This window comes from Gymnodraco acuticeps, unplaced genomic scaffold (genome assembly GCF_902827175.1).
Source record: "Gymnodraco acuticeps unplaced genomic scaffold, fGymAcu1.1, whole genome shotgun sequence".
Taxonomy (NCBI): domain Eukaryota; kingdom Metazoa; phylum Chordata; class Actinopteri; order Perciformes; family Bathydraconidae; genus Gymnodraco; species Gymnodraco acuticeps.
Window position 1 is genome coordinate 143049 of NW_022992191.1, and position 25909 is coordinate 168957.

At 42.0% G+C, this 25909-nt stretch overlaps 1 protein-coding gene across 2 annotated transcripts; it reads left to right on the plus strand.

Moving 5' to 3' along the window:
* Positions 1-145: 145 nt before the first annotated feature.
* nat8l (N-acetyltransferase 8-like) lies at positions 146-22774 on the plus strand. Of its 2 annotated transcripts, XM_034205277.1 has the most exons (3): positions 898-1201; positions 2292-2456; positions 18018-22774. In XM_034205277.1, the coding sequence occupies exons 1-3, from the start codon at positions 898-900 to the stop codon at positions 18383-18385; spliced, it is 837 nt and encodes a 278-aa protein (XP_034061168.1). In that variant the 3' UTR covers positions 18386-22774. The 2 variants fall into 2 exon arrangements, with proteins under 2 accessions (XP_034061169.1, XP_034061168.1); XM_034205278.1 differs by lacking the exon at positions 2292-2456 and having other exon boundaries at positions 146-1201.
* The last annotated feature ends 3135 nt before the right edge of the window (positions 22775-25909 follow it).

Here is a 25909-nt window from a genome sequence, read left to right on the forward strand (position 1 = left end):
TTTCAGATGCGCAGTATAGGCGAGATATGTTCTCCATGTTGCATGACAGGAGCAGGGTGACACAGCGGAGGGAAGCCGGGGAGGAATCACTGCAGTGCAGCAGAGCTGTCAGTCAACAGGCGGAGGAGGCTGCACTCATACATTATATGGCGAATAACAGCTGATTTTAACGATTAAACTGTGATTTTAACGCTGATTCGTATCAGAATAGACCATTGGAGATATTTTCCACCTTCTTATGTCAAAGTAGTATATTTACATGGGCAATTACGTAATTTATAAACGATTTAGGTGATTAGAAAGGAACTATTTTCACCTCAAATTGATCATCAACCTCCATTATAAGTAATAATAAGCTAAGATTTTCATTATAAGCTGCAGTCTCCCTGTTAGAGGGTTTCCTCCGGTTTGACGCATCGCCCCCTCTTTACCTTGCGCCTTTGTATCGCCACCTTATAGCCATCTGAAAAAACCGGGGATCCTCCTCACTGAAAGACATTAAGAAGCCAAACCTGTTCAGAAACAACCTCTATACGCAATCTCGCCATCCCACCCACTTCTCCTGGGCTCACATCTTTAAAGCCCACACTTCTGGGCTCTGATCAGATGCAGAGAGCCACAGTCTGCCTCACCCTCCTCCCTCTGCGTTTCCACCAATCTGTGCGTCGAGAGGTCCACCCCAACCCCTGAACCTGAATCTACCCGCCCTGCTGGCATATAAATACGACTTTAATCACAACGGCACTTCTTGGTCGTCAGAAACGCTCAGGGTTGCAGCAGAACATCCCCCTTCGTCTTATCCCATTCATCGTTTCTCTGTTTTATAACAAAAACATCATCCATTTTCACTCTCCCCCCACTTTTTTCCGAGCTGTAGTGGTTTTTGCGGCCAGTTGCATGCATTTTTCGTCTCCCAAAATGGTTTGCGAGACTAAAATTGTTGCGGACGAACATGATGCTATACCTGGGACCAAAAAAGAGTCGATGATGTGGAGCACTGTGCCGGCCAGCGCGGCTCTGAACCCCGCAGAGGCGAGGGATGTGAGGAAAGATGTGGTTTATATCCGCGAGTTCGAGTGCGGGGATCATGAGGAGGTGCGGCGCATCTTTTACGAGGGTATTATGGAGAGGATACCCAACACGGCGTTTAGGGGGCTCAGGCAGCATCCCAAGACCCAGTTTTTATATGCTCTTCTGACAGGTAAGTCCCCCTCTTTACTTTGCATCATGCATCTTTAGACCAACTTTCCAATAATAACAATAATGAGTTATTTCTAATCTCTGTTGCACTTTCTTTTGATGTTCCTATAGTGTGATTTATTTGAGGAACTTGTCTTAAAACTATCGTGTAAATGCCCTGAAGTAAAAAAAAAAATGGTTGCAGCATCACCAAAGGGTGCCTCTTTCCACCGGCACTCACCGGCATGTTGCTCCTCGCGCAACAAAAGGCATGGCCGGGCATGGTGCACGTGTATAACCGGCGGACTGATTTTGTGTGATGACATGTCGGCGCCGTGAATGAATGAGTGAATGAATTTGAGGATTGGCCCACGGGGTGCGCGCACGTACCCAAAAAAAAGCACTCCAAAACCCCCCACGCCAGCGCACCCCAACACTCACATTAAAATCCCCCTGTGCGCGCACACCCCTCCTCCTCCCCGCCTCTGCGCCAGTCATGCACTGACCACTTTTGGCTTTTGTTGATATTAATGCCTTGTAACGTGTACGGTGCCTTTACGCACGCCAAAATCAAAGAATCGGTTGACATTTTTGAATATTTCGGCTTCATTTGGCGATATTTGGACTGCAAGGCACAACCAATAGTCCTGCCTGTGAAATTCCCAAACAAATTCTATTTCCGTGCGGTTATATGTGATATTTATAGGTAGAATTCCCCATTGCACCCCCCTCTTCGTGTTTGACACTAAACTGGAATAAACTCATGTTATTGCATGAAACAGAACATGCTATGCAGCATCCAGCCTGCTTTGTTGAGGTTGCGCCCCCCAGCGTTACACCCGACTAATTACTGGAGTTTGGACTTTTGGATTTAATGATTTTAATACTAACATGCACTGAAAGTTTTACCCTGCTATACTAATGTGCCTTCAGTTCTTTGCTGCATTGTGTCAAACTAATCCTAATCTCTTTTTATGAAAATGTAAATGTGAATTTCACTTTATTGAAATGTCATATTGCTCTACTTCTGTGTGTGGTCAATTTCCTCCAAATCAAACATGTGATTCTCTTTTCTGACAGGTTTCGTTTATTTTTCTTCCATTTCTCCATAGTAATGTGCTTTTTCGTGACCAAATCCGTCACGCTGACCTGCTGTGCGCCCCTCTTTCTCATGGGCGCGCGCTACTTCTACAGCAGGAAAGTTATCCACAGTTATCTGGACTGTGCTCTGCACACGGACATGGCTGACATAGAGGCTTATTACATGACACCCACAGGTAAGACGAGGGAGAAACGTCACCATCCTTAATACACTATTAAGATACACATTGTCTGGTTTGTCAGTAGGCAATGCTCCACCAGTGTTGATTTTAGCAATAAGAACTTTTAAAAAGTAAGGGATTGTAACTTTGCTGCAGCTGGAAGGATAAAAGGAAATGATGTAAGGCAGTGTGATTTACACACACCTTGTAAAACTAGCCAAGAAACATCAGGCCATCCAGAGGCAACACAAGCAGCTCCTCCACCCTTTCTTCCCACCCCTCCTCCCCGTCTCTCTCTCCACTCCTACCCCCACTTGCTTCATCTCTGAGCTCCACTTGGTCACGGGCTGGGCGGGGGGAGGGAGGTTTCATCACAGGGCTATTGATCGCCACGGAGGAAACTGCTGATACACTTTCTGCAGTACACTCGGTGTCGGCAAGGCTCATTTCCTCCACTAAAGCTGCTAATTGGAAAAAATCAATCCACCTCCAGTGTCATCGCAAACTATTCATTCTCTGAAGTTTGGCCAACCACAACCACAAGTAACTTCCTGGACATGTTTATCCCGTGTTAACCCCAAGCACGTGGCCAAAATAAAAAGCAGGTGTTAGTTAAGCCAGCCCCTCCCCATTGTCTCCTTCTCTCTGACATTGTGCCCTCTGGCCTGGTAATCCACCACATACACAATTGCAATTTAGCATTCCCATTATTGCCACAGGGCCGAGATGGTTTAGAGGGGGTCAGGCCCCACTGCTCCTGGACAATGCTAATGGTTATATCCGTACAAACTGAAAGGGCCCAGGGGGACGAACACCTGGGAACAGGCACGTCCAGGTCACCCGTATTTACTGTCCTGCGTGTACGCGCTGGCACCTTGGAGTATCCGGTCAAGTACAGAATGCGACACTAAAAGGTCCTTTGAACTTTTTGTGTCCCCAGTCGCTTCTTATTTTGAGGGAGGGGCTACCAAAACAAACAGGTTTCTACCAAAGTTCGAGCAGTTTCATTTATGTAACATGAGTCTTTCTTCGTGCTGGGGGCGTGGCTCTGTTGGAAAAAGATGATGTCACATACTTCTTCGTGCCAATCAGGGTAAAAAACAAACAAACAGTTGAATCAGAATTGAATGACAGTTGTGGCGTTGTTTGCTTATGTTGACAATTAAATCGATCAAATCAGACCTTAACTTCGATTTTTTTGTTGCAATTTTTAATGAATATTTAATGAAGAGAGAAAAACACATTATTATCACCTTTAAGCCAGTAATCCGTTAGTTGTAGAACCAAGGGGTCTCCAAAATCAACCGGGAAATCCTTCTGTCATCTGTTAGCCTACTAACGGTAGAACAGAAAGAGACTGATTCATAGAGAAATGTCACACAGCAGAGAGTAGGAATGAGACGTGTCGTATATTGCACCTGGATCAGACATTAAGGGCCACTAGTACACAAAGTAAACAGGACTCTGTGTGATTTGACTCTGCTAACTAGCTGTTATTATAGCTCACTAAAAGCCAGATCGATCTGAATGTCCTCAACTGCACTGGCAGTTTATATTTGAATGTGTGTTATCTGTCAGGAATCAAACATTCAGACACAATCCCAAAACACAGCGTCCACAATGAACCCCTGCTGTAGGAACTAGTCAAATAGGTTGGGAATTCATTTAAAGTTAAAGGAATAATCTTGGCATATTGGAAGTATTGAGGACAAAAAGCCACTACAATATTGAGTACATGTATAATTGAGGTTTGTGTGTGTGTGTGTATGTGTGTGTGTGTGTGTGTGTGTGTGTGTGTGTGTGTGTGTGTGTGTGTGTGTGTGTGTGTGTGTGTGTGTGTGTGTGTGTGTGTGTGTGTGTCTTTGAGGGCATGTAAGGCTTCCACTTCCAGATCTTGAAACATCATTTTAACCAGTGTTTACTGAGATGTTTTGATGTAGTGTTTGATGAATCATAGCCTTACAGAATATGACTGCAACCCAGCAGTACACCGACTTAAAGGAGTTGCGCTACTTTAATTGCAGAGAGGAAGAGAGATTAAAGGCAGGGAAGAAGGGAGAAGAAGAGTGGCTACTTTTCCAGTTACTTTTTTTGACATTTAGGCAAATTGCGACTTGAATGAACTCTAGTAAGTAGACATCAAAAGATTGTCTGAGCTAAAGGGAGCCACGTATCCCTGTGCACATCACTACAATAACACACTAATCAATACTATTATCTCCTGTGTGTGTGTGTGTGTGTGTGTGTGTGGTGATCACTCACTCTGCTGCCACTTAAGGCCAGCTGTCACCTCTTTCATTTGCCACGTAATAAAGTGTGTGTGGGTAGGCAGAGAAGCTTCGAACGAAATTGAAAGAACAATGGCTAGGAATTGAATTTTTTCTCAAAAAGTCTACTATTTAAATTCAACAGTTTCAGTAAGTGATTGACAAGTTCAAAATAATTCAATTAATAAAAAACATCAGCTGGAATAAACCTCTGTCTCCTCTTCTTTCCATCCGTCTTTCTTTGTCCCTCCTTGGACGCAATAAACCAATAATGACTCAATCTGGCAGTCAATATGTCCGCCGCTGATGTGTTAATAACAGCGAATCGACTTTTAGAAACTGTTAACGAAGACAAAATACTTGAATCAACTGAAAGCATTTTTCTCACAACAAACTTCAGTGAAACGCCATTGAAATGGCTTTTTACCTGATTCAATCGACTATTTTCCTAGACATTTGTTAATCCATGTGGGTGTGTCATCAGATACATAAGTGTGTGAGTTCATACAGAAGCTAAAACTATTTGGAAGAACTCAAGTTTTAATTTTACTTGCCAGCGTTTGGGTGTGTAAAATAAATCATATCATTTTCATTAATTTCAGGAAAACAAAGCCAAATAAGACTTGAGTCTTGAGCGTTTTTGGCAGTTCCATTGTGTACACTATGTGTGCATAGCAATCCATTTTATATATTATAATTCAACATTTAGTTTCCATATATGAGCATATTTTTGGAAAAAGTAGTCCAGAAAATGTGGTTTTGTATAAAACAACGAACAAGCTAGGATAGATTAGCACGGTAGCTTTTTCGTGGCTAACAAGCTTTTTCTTTAAGCCCTGTTGAGCTTTAGAAAGCAGCTTGAAGTCTACCTCTAAGGACACTTTGTAGCAACATCTTTGTGAGTGATTGCTTATGGCACCTTCACCGCTGTGTTCATTTGCACCGGCGTTTCTCATTGTAGCGCTGGCCCGGCTCATGTCAGCAGCTATCTCGTCAAACAGAGTTCACCTGCTCTTTCGCTCCTCTCACAGGAAATGAATATCCAAGTAAAAGCTACAATTACTACGACTCTCCATTACCTAATCCCCGTTTCTCCGCATGTCGAACAGTAGGCGGACATTATACCTCCCTCCCTCGAACTTTTTACCCGCTCAATCACTGTAGGTCACTCTGGAGCGGCTTAGTGCCTAAAACAACCAGTGTAATATAATGAGACACTAGACACTGAGCCAAATCCTCTCTAGCTGGAAGTGATACCCAGTCAGAAACGCTGGCTGTTTAATGAGGCGTCATGGCCACTGCAGCGTCTCATCAAGACATTATGAAACCAGTGTCTCTACAGCATGTGTGTGTGCTCTCCACTGGTACCTGCTGGGCTTATTTTAGCTTTGAAAGACAGATAGGGATAGAAAACGGGGGCATCCGGGGGAGGGGTGCGCTCCTCAACTATATGATGGATTTAGTGTTTGAAAGAAAGATGAATGAACTGTTGCTTAGCACACAGACAAAAGGATCTCCAGGGTATATTTCTCAGCACCTCAGATTAATAAGGCATCCTTTTTACCATCCTTTGCTTTTCTATCCCTCCCTCCTCTCACAGCGTTTCTCTCTCTCCCACCTGTATCTCTCCTCTTCCGATCTATTTCTCATCCACACTGAAGGTGCAGAGGAGGCGCTGCAGTGGCCAACTGGGTTTTCAATCATCTTGGCACAGAGGAAGTGATGTTTCCTCTCAGCCAAGGAAACAGCCTTCATTCTCTTTAAAAAAATATGATTTATTGTTCGTTCATTTATCAGTGGCAGGCAGTGGACAGTTACATCACGTACTACGCTGCCCGTTTGAAGCAGTAAGTACAATAACATTCCCAAAAGAAAATTGAATGAAGTGCTGAAACAATAAGCCGAATAAACAGTTAAGGTTCAAGGTTCTTTATTTTGTCATACGAACATAGCTACAGTGTAGTTATGCCGATGAAAATCTTGTGTCACAGGCTTCTCCAACAGTGCAACACAATAACAAGATAAACAGACAAATATAGTGCAAGCAAATAGTCAATTCAAAAAGAAAAATAGTTTAAAAAAAGTGAAATAGTGCAATAAGAATCTATATGCAAGTTATTGGAATGATATTAGTTAACCTAACAATTTTGGAAATGTTTTAAGTAAGAAAAGCTAAATATGGCTTGGGTCCAGCCGTTGAAATGTGAAGATGTTCTAATATTAGAGGAATTTATGAACATTTTGGGAAATATAAGCTTGTCCTTTTTACAATTGTACACTACAGCCATCCCTCGGTTAGCTTAGCTTAGCATAAAGACTGGAAACGGGCGGAAAAAGCTAGCCTTGCTCTCTGTAATGCCGCCAAAAAAGCGAATAAGCAAGCATTTCAAAATATCAATGCTTTAACCATTAACGCAATAACGTGAAAATGGATCTAGGGAGAATCATGTATTCACTGATGGTTGATTTACAAAGATTGATACTAGTCTTATCTATTAACAGCCCGTCACAAAGCCATCTTTCCTTTACGTCACTGTACTCCGCTGTACTCAGAAACTGGAGAACTCACCAGTCCATTACTTCAGCTTCATGCAAGTACATGAACACGTGTCTCTCTCGTCTATTCAGCATTTTGGGGGGAAGCGAAGTCGATCATTAATTATGCATTGCAGCCTCACTACCCTCAGCCTTTGTTTCACATTCTGCTTGAATCAATAGCGAACAAAGACACTCATTTGAAGGATGACGTGTCAACAGCAGCTTCATTCATCACAGCTTTTTCTCACTGCTTTAAGTCTCTGGTGACCAATCCCAACGCTTGATCGTGCCAGATAAACCATTTTAAAGCCTCTTATCGATAAGTGTGTGAGTGCACTATAGATTTAAAGGGATTTCTGTGTTTAAGCCAAATCAGATTGGTTGATTTGCACAGGAAAAGTATAGATCTTGATGTAATCGAGTCACATGTTGCATGTCGTGTGAAACTTGGCCTTAAGAGTGAAAGAAGGGGTTACACAGAGTCCACAGGGCGGCGTGCGTTGAAGCTTGCTGGTGGGCGTGTCTGGTGCGTGACCAACAACCAATCACATGAATCTCCCGCCCCGGACACACAGTTTGATTGGCTAGAGCAGGGCCGTTTCTTCCTATACAGACGGGGGCCCCCAAGCTGAAAGTATTTATTTATTTTTATTCATCCAAAAAACAAAAAAAGTATAATTCATACACACAAAGATGAACAAAATTAGTAGAAGCGGGAGGGCTGAAGCATAGCTTGTGGAAAGTAGCCCTCCCGTGCATCATCCTAATACAGCGGCATTATTGCGTCAAAAATGTATAGAAATGAAGGAGTACAAAGAAATAAAGAAAACAGGAGAACAAATTAAATAAAAGTTAGGGCAGGAAAACAATAAATGCATATATAGATATACGAAAACTAGATATAGGGTCATTTTCTGCACATGTCAATAGCAGTTTCAACTATCTTTTTTTGGAAATGAAAATACTATATATAAATATATACATAGGTACACATGTACTTGGCAAATGAATAATAATAATAATATATGCATAATTGCATATAAACATTGTGAACACTTATTTTCAAGTGACTTTTTTTGCATTCATATGTTCACGCTGTGGTTTGGAACTGCTTTTGAATGTTATGAGGCATTTTCTTATGGAAAATGTTGTGCATAACCAGTACTGTTTTAAGCTCTACTATCTCAACACATTTTAATAGATTGAGTTTAAAAAAAAATGGGAGTTGTGTGTTCATATTTACCAACACCACAGACTATTCGTAATACTCTTTTTTGGGATGTTATTATTTTTTGTAGATTTGTTGAGTACGTGTTTTCCCATATTTCGGAGCAGTATTAAAGGTAAAGGAGAAATAGACTGTTATAAAGAGTATCTTTTCTTCAAGAATGTTCTTAGTATGATACAAAATACCTATTGTTTTTGACAGTTTAGTTTGTACATCATTTATATAGTGCTTCCAATTGAGTTTTTCGTCAACAAGCAGTCCTAAAAATGTACATGCACCAACTTTTTCTATCTCCGTATTGCAAATCCGTATAATGCAGTCATTTCTGCTCTCAGACTTTGTATTGAATAACATGTAATTTGTTTTGGCCACATTAAGGGATCATTTATTAACTGCAAACCAGTTACATAGTATTTTTAATTCTGCATTCACAATTTTAACAAGATCGCCAAGATTATGATGGGAGCAGATAATTCAAAGTTCAGGTTCAGCCTCAATATATTTGGGGAGAATTCAAATGAGCCGTCTTTATTTGTAGACAGCCGAGCCCCCTCCTGTGTTCGCTGAAGCATTATATGCTTAAAAATCCAATGTAGGACATAAACACGACTAAACTGCAATGATAGCAAAGCTGAGGCTTGAGTTTTTGGGGTAATAAAGTCCAAATCATCGTTGGGCTGTCAGCCAATGAGTGACGTCTGAGGAAGATGAACAATGTAAATGATGCTGCATCTCTTGCATTTATTGACGTAGAGGAGCCTTATTGTTTACCTTTTTAATATAATTTTTTGTAATTTTCAATTGCTTGGTTTTCGTGAAATTAGCCTGTTTACCTATTAGCGTGTAACAGATTGATGCATCTCCACAGATCATCTTAAAGGCTTCGGAATCCCCCCCATTGTAGTTAAAAAACTGTAAAAACTAGGGCCCCCAAAAAGCTAGAAACGGCCCTGGGCTAGAGCACATGGTTTGATTGGCTGACGCTTCCGCCGAAGCTTCAAAAGTAGAACATCGCTCTACTTTTGAAGCGAGCAACGCAAGCAAAGTGAAGCGTCCACACGGCAGCGTCACGTGCTTCAACGGAGACGCTTCCCATTCACTTTGAACGGGGTGACGTCACGCTTTGCCGAACTGCATTGTGGTTCCGTCGCTTTGCCTCCGTTGCTCGCTTCGAAAGTTGAGAAAAGTTCAACTTTTCAAGCGTAGACGGAAGCGTTAGCCAATCAAATCATATGCCAGTACAAGCCCTAGCCAAACAAACCGCGTGCTTGTGTGTCCTGGCGGGAGATTAATGTGATTGGTTGTTGGTCGCGCACCAGACACGCCCACCGGCAAGCTTCAACGCACGCTGCCGTGTGGACGTACCATTAGAGAAGGGGCTAAGGTTGTAGCAGCAGCAGCCATGTGAACGATGGCATGCACAGTTAAGTGTAGCATGTGCGTAAAATATGAGCATGTATCTGCATGCTTGCATACAAACAAGCAACACACTTAGACGCGTAAATGGGCAGTAAAACCCAGAGCTAAGGCCAGATAATGAGTTCCTCTGAGCTAATGGATGTGTAGCAGGAAAGGGTGCACGCGGAGTGAGTTAAGTGTGACTGCACAGTTCACTCTCCTTTGCACATTGGATTGCAAGATCTTGCTGAAGACTGCAAATCCGGGGTTTAATACTCATTAATTATTCATATTTTTGTATTTGCACTGTTGTGTGTTAGTGTACACATCTGGAAAGCGTGTCGTGCATCTGAGGGTCACCTTCCTCCACCCTCATTTGTCCGTGACGGTGTGAGGAACTGCTGACTCGTGGGTTAGACATGACAGGCTAATCCATACTCCCAGCATGCACTCGGACCTGAGGAGGAGGGTGTGTCTGTTCTACAGAACGATGAAACACTTGAAACCGCTTTTAAAGCGTTTCTTCTTTAAAGGGAAAAGTTGTTTACTAAATTACTTAGTACTATTAGAATACAAAGATAAAGTATATCAAGTCCATCACTTTTGGGTGGTTGATATATTTTAAAAGAAATATATGTATGACAACATAAATGACAAAAAATAAACTTTTGGTGATTTCTTATACAACATATGTGTCTTTTTGGCATAGCTAGACGCAAAAAACGTGGTAAAAATGTATTGATAGGATATAAAAAGACACCCTTAACACCTAGTGTACACATACAGTGGGGCAAAAAAGTATTTAGTCAGCCACCAATTGTGCAAGTTCTCCCACTTAAAAAGATGAGAGAGGCCTGTAATTTTCATCCTAGGTACACTTCAACTATGAGAGACAGAATGGGGGGAAAGAATCCAGGAAATCACATTGTAGGATTTTTAATGAATGAATTGGTAAATTCCTCGGTAAAATAAGTATTTGGTCACCTACAAACAAACAAGATTTCTGGCTCTCACAGACCTGTAACTTCTTCTTTAAGAGCCTCCTCTGTCCTCCACTCGTTAACTGTATTGATGGCACCTGTTTGAACTCGTTATCAGTATAAAAGACACCTGTCCACAACCTCAAACACACTCCAAACTCCACTATGGCCAAGACCAAAGAGCTGTCAAAGGACACCAGAGACCAAATTGTAGACCTGCACCAGGCTGGGAAGACTGAATCTGCAATAGGTAAGCAGCTTGGTGTGAAGAAATCAACTGTGGGAGCAATTATTAGAAAATGGAAGACATACAAGACCACTGATAATCTCCCTTGATCTGGGGCTCCACGCAAGATCTCACCCCGTGGGGTCAAAATGATCACAAGAACGGTGAGCAAAAATCCCAGAACCACACTGGGGGACCTAGGCAATGACCTGCAGAGAGCTGGGACCAAAGTAACAAAGGCTACCATCAGTAACACACTACGCCGCCAGGGACTCAAATCCTGCAGTGCCAGACGTGTCCCCCTGCTTAAGCCAGTACATGTCCAGGCCCGTCTGAAGTTTGCTAGAGAGCATTTAGATGATCCAGAAGAGGATTGGGAGAATGTCATATGGTCAGATGAAACCAAAATAGAACTTGTTGGTAAAAACTCAACTAGACGTGTTTGGAGGAGAAAGAATGCTGAGTTGCATCCAAAGAACACCTACTGTGAAACATGGGGGTGGAAACATCATGCTTTGGGGCTGTTTTTCTGCAAAGGGACCAGGACGACTGATCCGTGTAAAGGAGAGAATGAATGGGGCCATGTATCGTGAGATTTTGAGTGACAACCTCCTTCCATCAGCAAGGGCATTGAAGATGAAACGTGGCTGGGTCTTTCAGCATGACAATGATCCCAAACACACCGCCCGGGCAACGAAGGAGTGGCTTCGTAAGAAGCATTTCAAGGTCCTGGAGTGGCCTAACCAGTCTCCAGATCTCAACCCCATAGAAAATCTTTGGAGGGAGTTGAAAGTCTGTGTTGCCCAGCGACAGCCCCAAAACATCACTGCTCTAGAGGAGATCTGCATGGAGGAATGGGCCAAAATACCAGCAACAGTGTGTGAAAACCTTGTGAGGACTTACAGAAAACGTTTGACCTCTGTCATTGCCAACAAAGGGTATATAACAAAGTATTGAGATGAACTTCTGTTATTGACCAAATACTTATTTTCCACCATAATTTGCAAATAAATTATTTAAAAATCAGACAATGTGATTTTCTGGATTTTTTTTTTCTCATTTTGTCTCTCATAGTTGAGGTATACCTAGGATGAAAATTACATGCCTCTCTCATCTTATTAAATGGGAGAACTTGCACAATTGGTGGCTGACTAAATACTTTTTTGCCCCACTGTATACTAGATTGAGATTTGAACACTAGCAGCAAAGGCCTCTCGACAATTAACGTCAGGCAGGGTCGGATTAATCATGCGGTGATGCTACAGTTCGGACAAAGTGGCATTACTCAAACAGAAATCTCTGAGGCTGAATGTGCCATGCTTAGGAGACCTATGAAATAACACCTACAAATAACCTAATCAATTTGCTGTATTATAAAATCATAAAGCAGAACAAACGCGTCTGACTGGGCTTACACCCACAGAGAGATGAGGACAGAGAAGTGAACGAGGCACAGTGAGGCGTCGTCTAGACTGAATGCTTATCGGATGAATTATCCCTCAAGGTTTCAAGTGAAGGAAAAGAATAATCCTGTTAGACACCCTAAAAACCATTCCGGTGAGAGCGCCATTTTTCTTTTTTATACAGGGTTCATATCTAATCATCAGCCTGTGTTTAACACTCCCACACACATGCAGGGAGGCATATTTATCCTCGTGAAGTAGTTAAAGAAATGAGATTTGTCGCGTAAGGAACACAGTTTCTGCCGAATTGTTTCCAGAGCTCTTCCTCTCTTTCTCGCCTTGATTTATTTCTTGTCTTGAGATCATCTGTATTCTTCAGGTCCCCTCCCCCTCTGTAAGAATGGTGGATTTGCTGTCTTCCCTCCCCCCCTCATGTTTGTATGCCCGAGCAGCAATAATGGATCCTTTCAGGCTCATCACTATTACTGTTAACACAGATGCCTCGCCTCCCTCCTCTGCTCTCACTTCTTTCTTTCAGAGTGACAGATGAATGACTTCTTCTTCATCATTGTCCCCCTTTCCTCTCGTATTATACCTCCTTTTTTCTGAGTGAGAAAGCTCATTCATGCGACTTTTTAGCCTCACAATCAAACATGGTCTGAACATGATACTACTATATTAAGCCCTGCACTTAGCAACAAGCTTCCGAGATGAGCAACAGGGGGTTTAGGGACCGCAACGGGAAAAAGTTAAGGTTTTTATTTTGTGTCTTATTCAGTCCGTGACTCCAATCAATCTTGTGGTGGCATGGAGGACTAAAGGCTTCTCCCTTCTCACTTGTAGCTGGAGTACTAGAACAGATGGAGGTAGTAGGAGGAAAGATATATACTGCAAGAGAGATTGGCTTGATCCAAATATATGAACTTTTCCAAAACCTTACAGTACATTTGCAACTCTAGGTAAGGATGGAGTATTTGTTTTCCATCTCAATATTCTCTTCCATTTCTAACGAAGTGGTTATGTTGTAACTTAAAGTGGACCTATCATGCTATATTTGAATAATATATATAGTAGGGCCATACCTATATAAATACCAAACAGATCATGCATTTTAGCCATGCCTCATTTCGCTCTATTTGCTATTTTTTAGCCCTGTTTTTGCAAGGGCTGATTCTGTGAGAAGTCTTCTTCGCTGCTTTTGTGTTAGACTACAGCTCCACCAACAGGCCTGGCATATGTACTACAGCGTCTCCAGCGCTTTCGAGCGGCAATGGCCGTGGCTGGCTCCTCCTGATAGGTGGAGAGTTGCCCATATAGGCGGAGCTCCTCGTTCCTGACGTCAGAGATATTTCAAATCTGTATCAGATCCGTTGCAGCCCCGTTTTTAGAGATTTGGGTATGGAGGGAAAGAGAGACGGTTGTGTTTTCTGACACTTGGTGAGTTCCCTGACACACCGGGGACACATATTCATGTATAAAAGATGTACAAAAGTGCATTTTGCATGATAGGTCACCTTTAAGTTATGTAGGTTACTAAGTTAATCCTTGACTTTTTTTTCTCGTTGCATAAGGGACATGAAAGTCCCTAGTTTGACCCTCCTCCCTAAGAACATTAGTTTACCTCAAAATGTAATTTACAATGCACTTTTGTCGTATGGGAACATTCAATTTTATAAGACAGGGTTAGCATGAGTTGTCCTCTGTCCTAGATCTTGGGTGCGTTTGAGGAGAGTTTGGCAGGTTTTCATAAAAAAGGATGAATGGAGACATTATTGTGTCTGTTTCTTGGGGGGAATTGGAGAGTCGCCAAGTAGTTAAACATTGAAGAGAATACTCTGGAGGAACAATCTAGTCCTGATAACCACTCTCTGTCTGTTTGACTCTGTATAGCTGCGCTGGCAGTTGGTCATAAACTGTATTATAAGTCAAAAAGTTATTAGAATTCATCCTGAGGGGAGTTTGCATAACGTGGTAATCCAAACATTAGTTAAGACATTTTACTCCAAAAATGACAACATACTGGTGTGGCTAGAAGAAATGTTAAGGGATCACCAAAGTCCTAATAGGACCATGAATGCAATCCATCCTATAATTGTTGAGATATTTCAGTCAGGTCATCACCAGAGCTGTGCCAATAGCATGACACAGAGGATTACACACATCTTCATTGAGGCCTTGCTCAAGAGGAGCTTTACAATAGTTGTTGAGGGAACAAGTCAGTCTTGGGATTCCAAATGGGGGCAACAGTATGCTTCAAAGCACCCCTTATATTTGGATCAGAAATGAAACTTCAGTTGCAGATCTGCAGACCTGATGGTGTCACATATACTGCCTTTTGGAGCACAACATTATGCTTCCTCACCCTGCATTATGCTCTTTGCATTTCTCCCAGTCTGTCTCTATCTTCCTATCTCCAGGAACTGCGGTTCACGGCAGGAATAATGAAAGCTTGCTAAATCCATGCAGCTTAATAGCAGTGTCAGATTCAGGTCAATATACCCTGTTCAGCTTTCACAAGAAAAGCAGAGTCAGAGGGGAGGGGCAAAGGGAGGTGTAATTATTTTGCTGTGTAGTTTATTGTCCCATGTGCTCCAAGTGTTTCTGAGACATGGTGTTAAGTAATACTTGGTCTGATAAACAGAGGGGTGCATGCTGTCCTGATTCCTGGCACAGGCTCAGGTCAGACAGATGGTCAGGAGGGCTTTATGCAAGCGTATCCCCCCCACACACGGTCATAATGATACAGGCAAAGTGCCACAGGAGTTGACTCTGCAGCATTAGTAACTGCCAATGATGAAACATCATTCGATAGTGAAGGCCGGAAGACACTTAACCCACTTACATCTTTGTAAAACTGAGTCGTTCAGACAATCTCTTAAAAAGTCATCCATCAAAGCTCCACATTTTGAACTACAAACAAACACTTTGTCGGCCCCCAAAGGGCAACAAGACAGGTGAGATTGATCGCCTAAGTGTAGGATTCACGGGAAGGGGGATTTTATTCCGAGGAAAAAACGTGGATATTTTCCGGGAGTCGTTTTTCTGGTACATTTCCCCCTAAAATAACCACTTTAATCCGAGAGAATATTCATATTTTTTCAAATGTTTGTGGGAATATTATACACCATCATTTATTCTTTTTACCTACAGTGGCCTAGTATGCCATCATTGGTGTCTTTCTAACAAAGAGTGACATGGTGATGTATAACATATTAACTGGGGTAAAAGTATGCTTCCAGGTGTGTTTTCTTCAGTTATTCAGGATGTTTTAGTCATTCGCTGAGCTCTGAATCTTCCCGCATGTATTTCAAAATCCCAGTTTCCCTGAGAGATTAGTGAAACACAGGCAGACACTCTCATTGATGCCATGCCCCTGTCTAGCTTTCAGGGTTGGGAGTACGTGGGTTTTCCTGTTAACGCAGCAACCAACATACGACAGTTGTTTGATTCAGTAACAGAGGCCCCTTGGATCAGCTTAACACAGGCCTGCAGGGGCTTCAAATCCCCTCACGGGACTCCAGCAGCAAAGCATGATGTTAATGTCACCGCCTGTTGGAGTGTGTGTGTTCTTTCCATGGTGTGTGAGAGTGGGAGATTCAGCGGAATAAAAGGAGAGAGGAAATGATGGGGAAAGGCAAGGAAAGAAGGACAGAGTGAGAATATTAGGACAGACGGACACATGTTTGTACTATTGAAAGGTCAAGCCAGCTACTTTAACTACGACAAACAGATACAAAACCTCTGCCAACACATGCCGTATAAACTGCTGACATTCATGAAGACGCGGTTTGATCATGGTTACATAATAAAAAAGGATGTTTAAAGAGTCATTGTCCTTGAAAGATTATGTTAGGTGAAGGAAATTAGGCAACAAAGGGATTTCTACTTTGAAGCAAAACATAAAATCTGCAGCAAAGAAAAATCAGAGTACAAAAGAAGTTCTGTAGCTCACTTTGCATAGCTTTGTCCCACAAACCTACTGTTACTGACCATGCCATTTAAACACAACAAATCATTCATAATTCACAAGCGTTATCACTCTGCGTCAAAGTGAACAGCTTATAAATTGCAGCACAAATGTGAATCGATGTTAAAAAGGGTTTATATAACGAAGCACTTAGAGGTACTCTGGTGGAGGAGCATTGTCTGCTGACATTTTGTATGCATTGTTCTAACTTTTGTTTGTCTGTCACTAAGTGTGTTAGTCTTTGTATTTGTGTGACACCGATGTCTGTTTAAGTGTCTGATATATTTGGTTTCACACACACACACCACACACACACACACACACCACACACACACACACACACACACACACAACACACACACACACACCACACACACACACACACACACACACACACACACACACACACACACACACACACACACACACACACACACACACACACACACACACAATGAGCTTCTGTAAAAATGCCAATGTTTTTGTCTGAGAGTCCTAAGTGACCATTCTGTCGCGCATTTTAATCAGCAGCGTCTCATCGAGTGGCGAATGCCTTTAGCTGCGGTCAGGCTCTGTGTCCCTGCCCTCTGCATTCATCTTTGCCCTGCATCCCTTCTTCTATTCTCCCTCCTCTCAGAGCATTTAAGCCATTAGGACATGATGCAACATGCTGCTAATGCAGACACAGGAGGACGTTCATTTTGATTTCCTCAAACTTTCTTTCAACCAGTTTTCCTTCCAAGTATTCCTTTCATTTGTCCATCATGAAGCTTGCTTTGTGTGCGATTGGTGTTCCATTTCTCTCTGATAAGTAACAGTAATCAAGTTCTACTCAAGAAAGTATTTGGATTCAACAACTCGGTCAGAGATTTAAAATATGGTCTTACATTTCAAAGTATATTGGATCTGCAGAAAGTGAAGCTCTCTGCCATTAAATACCTCTATATCAAACATATTTTTAATTGGTTGAAGTTCAGCCATGAGTTCTTGCCTCATTTCCACAACATGGTTTGGCTCAAATTATGTACTTTTGGTAAGAGGTCGTTTTTTCAAACCTTCATCGTACTGAAGAAACTGATCACTTTCCAGTAGGGCTGCTCGATTATGGCAAAAATCATAATTATTTGGGTCAATAATTGATATCACGATTATTAAAAACGATTATCCATTTACTTTGAAAACAACAAATGTGAACAGTATGTTTTTAACAGTTGATTACCCTGAACTTTAAGTATAATTCAACTGAAAAACCAATATTTTTTTTTATTAAAAGTAATAATAATAAAAAAGAAAATCGTTTTATTTCGATTACGTTGTTTTCGTAATCGTTGCAAGCCATAATCGTAATTGCGATTAAAATACGATTAATTGAGCAGCCCTACTTTCCAGGTATAAACATCTATTGCTAATAGAAACCAATTATTATAATCTTCCGTGCTAATTGGGTAGAGCTGTACGATGCAGTGGAAATGCAACATCACTCTGCAGTATTTCCCCAAATGTAGATTTATGACTTTAAGCGTTTGTTAACGTAATTTAATCATACTTATGGTGTCTTGTTTCTGTCAGGTTCCTGTTTCTGGGTGGCAATGCTTGACGGACGTGTGGTTGGGATCGTGGCAGCGCAAGGCCGCGAGGACGACAACTCGGTGGAGCTGCGGCGCATGTCGGTGGACTCTCGTTACCGCGGCAAAGGCATCGCAAAGGTACTGGGTCGGCGCGTTCTGGAGTTCGCCGTGCGCAACAACTACGCCGCTGTGGTCCTCGGCACGACGGCTGTAAAGTTGGCCGCCCACAAGCTGTACGAGTCGCTGGGCTTCCGCCGAATGGACCAGAGCAAGGACTACCGGCTGCCCGGGATGAGGCGCACGCCGCTGGAGAGGCTCTTCTTCCAGATCCGCCACAGCCGCTACCGCTTGCAGCTCCGTGAGGAGTGAGAGGTGACAGAGAGGGAGGGAGAGATGGAGAAGACAGGGACAGAGAGAGCGACGACCCTCCACCCGAGAGCCCAGACAGCATCCTCTCCTCTGACAGCTTTTATTTATTTTGTGTCATTAGAGATAACGCCGAGTACAACTTAACACTATTTCATCTTTAAAGTCACTAACGTTTTCATTCCTATTATGCTTTTTTTTTTGCTGTTGTTTTTGTTTTATACTTTTACATTTTAAATAAGAGTTTGTTTTTTCCCTCTATTTTATTAAGATATTTTTTTGTACCTTTGCCCCTCCCCTTTACACTGTGGGAGAAAAGGCTTTTTATAGAAGACGTCTTAACTGGCACCCTCCCCTGCCCCTTTGGTTTAAAGATGATGTGATCAATGCTCCCCTTCATTAGACTCCACGATGCCCTCTCTACCCCTCCCCTATACCTCAAGCCTTCCCTCCCCTCCCACACTCTCTCTACAGCAAAATCCAACAGATGGGTTTGGCACAGGAAAGTGCAGTGAGACATTTGTGTCATTGGGGGTGGACAAAGCAATGGATTTGGTTGGGAGGGGCAGATATGGCTTCCTCGAGAGCAAAACAAACACACCAAAAAGTGTTTGGGGAGCTTGTGGATCGCACTCTTTCCAAAAGCTCTTCAATGTTACATTGTGTGCTCTGTGGATATAAAGCAAGTCATTTGGCTTGCAGCCAGCCGCTCAAGACGCCATATTGAAGCACAGCAAGTGTGTTACTGACCCCCACAGTGAGAGAGAAGGATGGCAGGATGGTTACCGGAACATGCACCCAATGCAGTGCATCTTCCCCACACACTCCTCCTCTTCCTCCTCTTCCTCACTGATTTAATTAGATCCCTCCCTTCTTTGTTTTATTAATCCCTGCGTTTCTCACTGGAGCTGTGGAGAGGCTCTCTGATTGGTCGAGGTGAAAGGAGGTGTGGAACAGATCCCATGATACAGTATATCTGCAAGTCAGAGCTTGTGTGTGTGTGTGTGTGTGTGTGTGTGTAAGTGTGAGAGAGTGTGTGTGTGTGTGTGTGTGTGTAAGTTTGAGAGTGTGTGACTGTGTGTGTGTTTGATGAGGCTATGGTCAGACATAACGCCATGCCTAAACAGCGTATGATGAATTAACCTATTTTTTTCGCGTGAACAGACACGCACCTTTCTTGCTATGAGTCAAGTATTATCAAAGTAACTACTTTCTATGTGTATTTATAAACTGTTCACTTATAGAAGAAAGATACATTCTAACATTTTGAATATGTTTAGTATCTGACTAATCATTAGTAATTTTCTAACACATATTACCACATTGTAATATGCTAATTTTACCGTCAAAACTACGACAATTACAGAGTAGCTGCGCTCCACAGATTAATCCAGGTTTTTAGGGAACAACTTGGGTAACACATGACTACTAGCAATACTTGCAAACCTGTAACTGAGCACAAACAGCAAATAACTATCTAATGTATTAGCATCCCCACTTCCTCATGTATTTATATTGTGGAGACTCATGTAGCGAACAAAACGTCCCCCATAACACCTCTCTCCATCTCCATCTCCTTCCTCTAAGCATAACAACCAGCAGTAGATTCAGCCATCCACGACTCTGAGCCTAAGTTACGTCGTCATACCATTTGTAAAAAGTAAAACATAAATCAAAAATGGAAAAAAAAATCAAATAAGTTGAAAAAAGGAAAGAAAAAAATTGAATACAAATGTAATCGTCATGAATCCCTCCTCGCCTTGCCACCCCTCCCCCCTAAACTCCCCGACCTCCCATATATGGATCTGTCTGCAACCCTGGGCTAGACCCTAAACCTTCCATCTGAACCCTCCTCTGACCTTTGACCCTAGCTTGCCCCAGGCCACGCCCATTTCCTGCCCATCTCTGCATGCGCCACAGAGCCTTGCTGCACTGCTTTTATTACTCCATTTGAAGCTTGTGGGACAAAACCTTAGACCCCGCCCCTTACTCTGATGTCATCCAGGAAGTGTGACGATCAGGCTGGTGCCAGGTTGCAATGCTTGTACTGTATGGGTGGGATGCAGAGAGATCAAATGTGTGTGTGTGTGTGTGTTCAGATACATTCACCGACTGCAGCACTGTCTGGATGACATCACGCCTGCCAGCCAACCAACTGTAGAATGCAAAGCAATGCAAGTGTGGCATGCCTCTGTACCTGGTGTGTGTGTACGGTGCCTGCCCTGGAAGAGTGTAGAGAAACATTTATAAACAATATATAAATATAAATATATATATAAAAAGAAAATAAGCTTCTTTTTTTAAATGAACATATAAAGAAATGTGTTTTTCTTTGTCTGTTTGAAAAAAAGAACAATTGTATCATTTGCATGAAATGTGTATTTGAATGCAAAAATAACTTTTAGAGGAGAAACTCTTAGCACATGGCATACAGTGGAACCATAGACTTGTCATTTTGTTTTTGTTTTAGAGTATTTTATTTCATTTGGGTCTATGGGAGGGAAATTAATACTAGCCATGAGCCAGTGCACATAAATCTTTAGGAGCGTAACGTCTAACTTAGAATGCTGCTCGATATTCAGATGTAATCGTCACTGGCTGGAGGACTAAAAAGTGAGTTTCCTATCTTTATCTCAGTGGGAAAGAGGGGCATAAGACTGAAGAGCAACCAGCTTGTGGTAAGGGTCGTCAATGGGCATTACAGATGATGAAAGAAGAGTGTTTCCATGCAGTACATAGTGCAACATCCTTTCATCCACTAAGTCCTTTGCCAAGTTTATCATATGCAGATGAAAGAAACGCGCAGCAGGATACCGTTAGAACTTGCAGTGAGGGTGACATGTTGAGACTTTGCTACAGGTGGAAGCTGTTCCCTGTCAAACGTGTCCTCAAACGCCACATTGAACCTCGAACTGTGTCAGCAAAATGAATACCTTATGTCGCATCTAACTTCGGAAGAAACTTTCCATAATATTGTTTTTCTACAAAAAGGCATTATTCCACAAACGGACAGAAGTTGACCTTGAAAATGATATATGTCCCATGGCACTAAGTCTTATTCCCCTTCGTTTCCTTTATTTAAAGCCATGTGTTGAAGCCACTTCTAGAGGAGTTTTAGCGACTGACAAGCTTTCTCTTTCAACCTTAGATTTTTCTAGGAAATTCTACAAAGTTAAACACAAGGCACAAACGGTACTGTTTTCAAAAATACGTCAGATCTTTTTAACACGTGGAGGAGGCCTCACACCACCTTGATACATCTGCTTTGAACTTGGTTGTTGCTGGAGAGTTGAAAGAGGATATTTTGCGACAAAATAGGAGCAACAGCTAGCACTGGCCTTCAGAAGTACTTACAAAAGTCTTAATGAGGCAGGAAGCAGAGGCACACTTGACTTTTTCCAGCTTGTTTTAAGATAATTAGAATACAGAGCAGACATTGAACCATTTGAGCAAAGCTGATCTCTCAGTTCTGAAATATAGGCGCCAGTGGGGCTGGGGATTTGGATTGCAGATATATTTTATGTTAGTTATCGCTGTGTTAAGGTTGTTACTGTACGACCTGGGTTAGGTATAAAGGATGAGAGGGAAAATAATCTGTGGTTTCGATCATGTGGAAGAATGTGAAGTCTGTCAATTCTGAGCCATTTCTGCTGCTGCCAATCTCAGTTCTTTGCCTGATGACATTTAAAATACTCCATGTATCTTTTGGGGAAGTGGTTATCCATACTGGTACATATACTGAACAAAAGTAATATCATTTAAATGGCCTATGCCAAGGCTTTATGCACTGGAATCAAAACGCTGGAGTTCAAATACCTTGTTGACTGCATGGCTCGTAAAGGGGAGATTTTAATTGTAAAGATTAAGTGCACTGACTATAATGCATTTATTTCTAGCAATGTCTGTTTTCTACTTCATGTGAAGTCTCACCTCCCATTTAAAACCGCTACTTAACATTAGCATTTAGTAATTAAACTGTATGCAACTTCTACCGGAGTATATGTTTAGTTACAAACCATTCCTCTGCTGATGTACAATCCAAAAAACAATCTCACATTTGTTTGTATTTTGGTTTTCTCTGTTTGTTTGAAAGCAAGTGTCCTATGGAGGTTTGAGAAAGTATGCTGGAGTAGGCTTTTTAGTTTCGAGTGCTTTAGAATCCAAAAAACGATGCTCTGTTTCTGACCGCACCAGCTGAAGGCTACTGAAGCCAAAGCTTAACTTTAGCAGTTTTAAAAACCCTGGTCATTCAAATCTGGCCGTAAAAATATCAGTATGCCACGATCAACATCCCGTTTACCAACAGTTGAAGGAGCATAGTCAAAAATGCACAAATGTACAGATCCTGTGGGTGTGTTGTGTTACTCAGATGATGTGTGTCAATGGGGGGGGGGGGGGGGGGGGGGGGGGGGGGTGACACTCACAGACTTGATTGTAAACTGCCAACATTTAAGAAAGATTTGTATGTTTTTCCTGGTTGCTTTTTTACATTTTGAATGACGGGTGTGGGAAGAAGGTGAAAAGCAGCTTTCATTAAGTGACTAAACCACTGCATTAGATGTTAGACATGTTTGTGTGACTGTAAATAGCCTATTGTTGTTAATGTATTATTTCCTGCAACCTGTCATCTTTGCTGGTTTTTCAACCGATCGCGATGGAGTTCATTTTTTTGTCTCGGAAGATGGCAGTCGTCTGGAATGTTCCACCTAACGAGGAGGGCGAGGGAGGAATGTGCCACATTGGCAGTCAAACGGGGGGTTGTGTGTGTGTGGGGGGGGGTGGCAGCTCCACAATATGGACTCCCTCTCTCTCTCTCTACCTCTGGTGAGGACTCTGCTCCACTGTGGCAAATACAGAAGGACTCACTCTGGACTGAGGCCACAGGTGCCAAGAACACATAAGCACTTGTAGCACAACTGTGTCTTGTTTTGCTATTACAGTACAGATAGTTTTGATTTTTTTCTACATTTCCTATGATGAATATGGATAAAGTTTCTCTTTCTCCTGGATTGTATGTATCCTAAGCATATGTACAAGACATGACACCATAATGTTTAATTCATACCACGACCCACGGCTTATTTTTGAGGTGGATATTTGCCAAAGGCGACAGTAATTGCTGCATTTGTATTTATTTTGTGGCTTTTTTTTTCAACACCATCCTGTATTACTTGGTATTATTTTGGGGGAAATCCTGCCCACGTGCCATCTAATCAAGCAATAAAACAGAAAACCACAGAGTAATGGCATACTATCAAGAATGATTTTGTTAAAAACATGAAATGCTGCATTGCTGTTATATCCCTACACTGTACCAATTAGTGGCATCACCACGCATCACATTGAAGCCTGAATGGGGCGGTTTGAGTGTCAAATGTTCCTGTTTTTTGTATTTTTCTTTACAAAGACGTGTCAAAGATTTGTTTTTTTTAAACTTGAGGTTGCAGTACACGGGTGTACCTTTGCATATTTGTAAAGATGTCAATAGGAAAATGACCAGAGGGGGGACAATGGATGCTAAAAGGTGAGCAGTTCAAGCAGGGAAAAGATGGCGTGGCCACACTCTGAAAGAGCAATCTGCTGCGGGTCTCTTAACTGAGCTTTTCATTTAACCACAAAGACTTCCGGTTAACATGCACCACTCAGTCAGTACAAACTGAAAATAAATCAATCAAAACTCTCAAGTCTGTAAAGTATATTTTACTGTAAATAGCATCCGGTGGTCCTTTTTACTCCTTTTGTAACAGAAACTGTGGATTTAAAATATTGAAAGTATATATTTTAAAAGATATCTACAGCACTTATAAAGAGATTCTCAAGTAGTGCAGGTGTCTTCATCTGTATTAACAATCCCGTACTCATTGTTAGCGTCTGCTCTCGCCTGCCTGCTTGAACTCTCACTTGAAGCGTTGCTCTGTTAGCTTTCAGCGCCATGGCCGTGAATATGAGCAGCTCTGGACTGAGCTATTAGTCAGAGCGAGCTGCTTTAATGCAAAGGGCTCTCTCTGCCCTGGAGCCGTGTCATGGCTGTTGTCTGTTGCCAGGAAACGGACCCGCATAAAGCACAGCAGGAGGTTGATATGCAGCCGCACTGATTGGGGGGAGGGCAGGTCAACCAGTCGTCCATGATAGAGGGATTGATAGATAGATGGGGTTAGGAAATGGTGGGGGTTAAATTGTGAAACTTTGATACCCTGGAGCTAGGAGAAAAGTGGCTACCGTGAAGAATTTGAGGCCCTTAGGTTTGTAATATATAGCGGTAAGAAAATAGTGCCAGGGGCCCAATGGGTTATATGAAAGAGACAATTTAAAGGCGAGACAATATTCTCGTGTACAGTAATCAGGTCAAGCAGGGGGAAGATTTAGAGGTTACCGTGGAGACAGCTGGTTTTACCGGTCCGCCCGACCTCAGTGAGGCTGCGTCTGATTTGAATCGGGGGTCTGTTAGCTTTCCGGTCCCCTTTCTGCCATTCCTTTGAAAGAATGCTGTATTACCACACCGGGATTATTATTATTATTATTGTTGTGATTATGAATTAACCCTTTCTTTTATACTGAGAAACACCTGGAACACTGTATAGATGGGATTTCCTGCATTATGACGACGATTGAAACATGGATGTACATATATTGTATCAATTAAAAATGATGATTCATTAAGCTTTTATATGTTGCAACGGTTAACTGATTCTTTCTTCCTAAGGTGGCACAGGAGGGCGATGATTATGTATAGGTTTTATAAGGTAATCATTGGATTTAAAGTGATTTAAGTGCTGCAGGGTCTACTTACACATCTCACCGTCGCCATGGCAGCTAGGGGGAAGCTCATGCTGTTGCCCTTGACAACTGGAGTCTTCAGAGGGACCCTTGGGCCTCGGCTGCAGGTCATCACTCAGCCAGATGATCATAATCATAAGCTCATTGCATCCTTTAAAAGATACAAGAATACAGTAACATTAGGAAAGAGAATGGAGGTCATAACACAATGGGTTTCAGTCATGCATTTATTTTGTATTATTAGATAGAGGATGACAGGCATCATGTTTGAAGTATTCTTCTTATTGCAATACCCTTTTAAACACTGAAATAAACACAAATGTAAGTACAGATGGTGAAAAAGTGATGTGCTAGTACCCTTTATAGACAATAGTAGTTATTTTACTGAATGAAAATAGCATTTAAGATTGTAAAGTAAAAAGAGTGAAAGATGAACTCTCTCTTTGGGATGTTAGCCTTTGTAGGACATGTACATGCACTCAAACCCATACTATAACACACTATAGGAAAGGGAACACCCCAAGGAGAATAATAGGGCCCCTTTAACCTACACTGAAAAGAAAGTGGAGTGACATTTACTTTAGGTAACAATATTCCACGCAGAAATTCTAAGTAAATGTAACAACCTGTATTTCAAGTAGCATCTACTTACAGTTAGGAAGTGTTTGTTACGAACGGGAATCAAGTAAGCTTTACTGTCAAATTTCAGTTTTTGTAAGTACATTTGACTTTCTATTGCATAGTAGATTT